This window comes from Antedon mediterranea, chromosome 11 (genome assembly GCF_964355755.1).
Source record: "Antedon mediterranea chromosome 11, ecAntMedi1.1, whole genome shotgun sequence".
Taxonomy (NCBI): domain Eukaryota; kingdom Metazoa; phylum Echinodermata; class Crinoidea; order Comatulida; family Antedonidae; genus Antedon; species Antedon mediterranea.
In genome coordinates this window covers 5,298,125-5,302,988 of record NC_092680.1, presented here as the reverse complement: position 1 = coordinate 5,302,988, position 4,864 = coordinate 5,298,125, and the positions used below count along the sequence as shown (strand labels likewise).

Genomic DNA, 4,864 nt, shown 5'->3' with positions numbered 1-4,864 from the left:
AGAAAAAACTTCGCATCAGAATAAAAATTTACATTCTTATCTACAGTACTAACACTCATAAATAATACAGTAAGCAAATTACATTCGACAACTTTATTCTATAAATAAAAATTGTTTACAATTATTTATCAATATACACATATTATAATTTATGACCGGTTTCATACCATATAAAAAGTAATAGTGAATTATAAGTAGTTCAAACAATTTTGAAGGCTGTACACATATCTTATTTTAATAATATTTTCTAATATTATTATTACAGTCAAAAGTTGGCAAGTTATAGGTTTGAATAAGGAGAAGCATTCACCACCCCACTATACATTTTCAAACAGGTATTTCAATTAATATATTAATTCCTTTTCTGCCAACAATTTAAAATAGACTAGCAGAACAAAAATTAAGAAAAACAATTTTTTTCCAGAATGCAAACTTCAGAAAGTGAGCGGGAAAGAGGCCTTTAATGAGGACGTTCCTCAACCAATACCTTGACATTTTTGGCAAACTGGGACTGTATTTTGAATAAGGGTGTTGCTTTGGTTCATTTCAAAGGCTTCTCTCCATCACAATATGTACATAGCCATTGCAATGATACAAAGAAGTATTGAGTAGGAAGTGGGGTTAAGAATGGGGGATGACTCAACTCATAATAGAAATATTTTGGAGCAGATTTAAAATGCTACATATTTTATATAATAAACAAATTGACTAAAATATATTTATTTATACAGTATATTCCACTATAAATGGTACTCTCAAATTGTATTAACATAGTGGAGAATCGATATCAGGTAATGTCCTTCTCAGTTGGGGGTCTCCGTATTGTATTTCTAACAACCATGTTCTTCATCCAATCAATGCATTCATGAATACCATCCCTAGAAAAAGAAGTATAAGTCTTAAGCTCTGTCTATACTATTAAACTAGTTTGACAAAAAAAAGTGTGATGTGCTCATATATGGTAGTGATATGACATCGTCATGTCCATATGTTATGGGCACATCACATTTTTTTTGCCACATAAAGTTTGATAGTGTAGACAGAGCTTTAAGTGTAAATTAAAACTCACAAATCACTTTGGTCCTGAACTTGTCCCCTTAATAGGGTTTCTAATGTACTAAAAACTCCTAATTCACTTGTCAATTGTATGACCCACTATTATACAAGGCGTGCGTATCGGACAAATGAATATCATGACGCACCTGTGCACCAAAAATATGACTTACCTTTACCTGACAATGATGCACCCATTTTGATGCACTGTGACCATGTTATGATATGGTGGGTGGTAAAGTGACATTGACACACCATTGTTCGTTATGTGATGTACCATCTAGGTTTTTTGACGTCAATAATTATTTGTAAATGATGCATCCATGACGCACCTCTCTCAGGGGTCTATAGTGGGTCATAATTTACAAGTGCATAAGGTACATATGAGGATACATCTAAAATGTAATTTCACTCTTCCGTGGTAGTATCGTATACTATAGTAGTAAAAGAACTAAGTAGTAGTTCTGTACAACTTACCCAGTTTTTGCTGAAATTGCTTGTACATGGCAATCTCGTCTGCCAATCTTTGAAGAACTCTGATTAAAAGTTTCCTTGATGATATCAACTGATAAACAACCCTAAAAAGTGGGACAAAAACATAATATATAAAAGGTACACATTAATAGATCCAAGACAGGACACTCCCAACAGTTAAAAAGCTCTGTCTACACTATCAAACTAGTTTGATGTGCCAAATATGGTAGTGATATTGTACTTAAATATGGTAGTGATATGACATAATCGTGTCCATATATATATATATTTTTTGTCACATAAAGTTTGATTAGAATTTGTAAATGCTGAATCAATTCTTGTTTATTCTTACATCAACATCTTGTTTATTTGCAAGCACCAGTAGCGGAACTCCATTCAATGTTTCATGAGTAAGCATCTCATCTGAAAATAATAGTTTACAAATACTGTGAAAATTTAAACATGCATTGCATCTAGCTCACAAATATAGAACAGGTGTCTAGCTCAGGTGTCTAGCTCAGGTGTCTAGCTCAGGTGTCTAGCTCAGGTGTCTAGCTCAGGTGTCTAGCTCAGGTGTCTAGCTCAGGTGTCTAGCTCAGGTGTCTAGCTCAGGTGTCTAGCTCAGGTGTCTAGCTCAGGTGTCTAGCTCAGGTGTCTAGCTCAGGTGTCTAGCTCAGGTGTCTAGCTCAGGTGTCTAGCTCAGGTGTCTAGCTCAGGTGTCTAGCTCAGGTGTCTAGCTCAGGTGTCTAGCTCAGGTGTCTAGCTCAGGTGTCTAGCTCAGGTGTCTAGCTCAGGTGTCTAGCTCAGGTGTCTAGCTCAGGTGTCTAGCTCATGCATCTAGCACATGCGTCTATAGCTCACAAACACAAGCCACTCACCAAATGCCTCTCTTGATTCGTCTAATCTGCTACTATCCGATGAATCAATGACATAGATCACACCATGTGACTCTGCATAGTACTATACAATGAGGTAAGACTAGAGTTAGTTTAAGCCAAAAAACTGTAATGTCTAAAACTCTGTCTATACACTATCAAACTAGTTTGACAAAAAAGGTGTGATGTGCCCAAATATGGTAGTGATATGACATCATTATGTACATATATCGTACATGTATTTTTTGTCACGTAAAGTTTGATAATAGTGTAGAGTGAGCTTAAAGCTCTGTCCACACTTTCAAACTTCATGTGAAAACAAAATGTGATGTGTTCATATATGGACACGATGATGTCATATTACTACCATATTAGGCACATCACTCTTTTTTGTCGATGTAATTCAATAGTGTAGACAGAGCTTAAAATTAAGATGTGAAAATCGAAAACAGGGTTTTTTCTAGGCCCTATCATTCTACTGTCCTTGCATAAGACAGGGAGTTACATCTCCCTGCTTAAGGTATATGTAATATAAAATAATGTAAATTGTAAATGTTACCTTATCCCATAGAGCCTGTAGTTCTTCTTGACCTCCCAGATCCCAGAAATTCAATCTGACATGACCCCTATCAATTTTACCAACTGCAATAAAAGTCAAAGACATTGTAAGAACGTGGGATATCTATTACATGGTTCAGTCACCTGGGTGACAGTGGGTTCAGCCACCTGTGTGCAAATTTTACCACATATCACAAAAAATGATTTTACTTCTTACTGTTTAATCCAACTGTTGTTGTTATTTTGTCAAGTTGTCCACCTTTGTAATGTTTATCAAACTGCATTTGTGATTGTTCCAAGTATGTCTGTATTAAAACAAAAAGAAGCACACATTCAAATACAACTCCATTCAATGTTTCATGAGTAAGGGGTTTATATTTGTTGTGTACTGTAAGTAACATATTTCTTTCGGATGCCCTTTCTTTCCATACTCCGCGAATTCGTATAGTAATTATAAATGTTCGGTGGTACTTGGAATGCTGGGTATTACACAGATAGCTTGATGTTCACTTACTGTTTTGCCTGCATTGTCCAAACCAAGAATCAAGATGTAATATTCATCTTTCCTAAACATAAACTTCCAAAGGCCAGATAGAAGAGCAAACATTTTGTTTTCGTATCTTTAAAAAAATAATAACTTAATTAACGATAACATGAAAACACATTTTTGTTATTCATTAGTAGTAATAATTTTAATATAATTTTTAGGCCTAAATGCCAATACAATACTAATAGTAATTCCTCTAGGCCTATGTTATTATGCCTAGCTAGGGCCTAGCCTAGGCCCACCAGGGCCTAACTAGCCTCACTTGGATCCTCACTTAACCTACTAGGCCTAGGCTACTACTAGCTAGGGTTAGCTAGATGGAATTGGCACTAGGCCTAGGCCTATTAGTAGTCTAGAGAGGGCACTTCCACTAACTGCTAAGTATGTTACTAGGCTACATACAAGGCAGCAAACGCTAATGCTAGGCCTAGGCTAGGCGTATTTTATTCAACTTGATCCACGTCCACACCACCACATCATTCATTCAATTCAACGTGTTCAAATGAAGCAATTCACGTCGCGTCGCGTCGTGTCGTGTAGCTAAACGCGTCATATTTCTCATCGCGTTTATAAAAAAAATCCATTATAGATCATGGTCGATCGCCCTCTTTTGCATTATTTATCATAAATTGATTGGTCACTTATTGTCTATTAAATACTATATTCACTACAAGTTACAATCATTTTAAACAATAAAAATGATATTTTTTTTAGTTTCTATTTTTATTAGTATCAACTTAATTATGTTTACTATTCATATGATAATAATAATAATTATTAATATCAATTAGGTACTAATTGAAAATTCTCTAAGATGGCAAAAAGTATTCCCTTTTAATCAATTCAGCGGCACTCTGTTACAAAATAAAAATATAAATTAAAATAAAGCATTGATTTATTATTATATATATATATATATTGCTTGCTAGCGCATGCTGCTTGGTTGTGCAAAACAAATTATTTTTGTCAGGGATGGAATCGGTGAAAACAATATTGTTCATTGTGGCCTAGAAAATGTTACCATTATTTATCGAGTATGAAGAAATCAGAGACTCGGGCGCGCGCCTACGAAACCGTTTGTATTATTTTTTTAATATCAAATTTACTTTTAGATCCCCTAAATAATGTCATAATAAATAGGCCTACAGAAATAATGGTTTTCTCTGCAATTAGATAGACCTAAATTCTGCTCCGGCACAGTCAACTTTTATCTCAGTGGTATACATTAATATTATGTAGGGTTATAATAACCCTACATCATATAGTGTTGAATTAGGTTTAATTATTAATTGTAAATATTTATTTAATATTTCGATTGGGCCGCGCCTATATCTACGTTTCGTGCACTTTCACAATC

General features: G+C 34.7%; 1 protein-coding gene across 2 annotated transcripts; it reads right to left on the bottom strand.

Moving 5' to 3' along the window:
• Positions 1-253: 253 nt before the first annotated feature.
• Positions 254-4,020, bottom strand: LOC140062239 (ADP-ribosylation factor-related protein 1-like). Of its 2 annotated transcripts, XM_072108366.1 has the most exons (8): positions 3,910-4,011; positions 3,475-3,581; positions 3,178-3,265; positions 2,962-3,044; positions 2,406-2,487; positions 1,880-1,950; positions 1,531-1,631; positions 254-878 (listed from the first exon to the last, which is right to left on the bottom strand). In XM_072108366.1, the coding sequence occupies exons 2-8, from the start codon at positions 3,565-3,567 to the stop codon at positions 788-790; spliced, it is 609 nt and encodes a 202-aa protein (XP_071964467.1). In that variant the 5' UTR covers positions 3,568-3,581; positions 3,910-4,011; the 3' UTR covers positions 254-787. The 2 variants fall into 2 exon arrangements, with proteins under 2 accessions (XP_071964467.1, XP_071964468.1); XM_072108367.1 differs by lacking the exon at positions 254-878 and having other exon boundaries at positions 1,527-1,631; positions 3,475-3,580; positions 3,910-4,020.
• Positions 4,021-4,864: the final 844 nt, after the last annotated feature.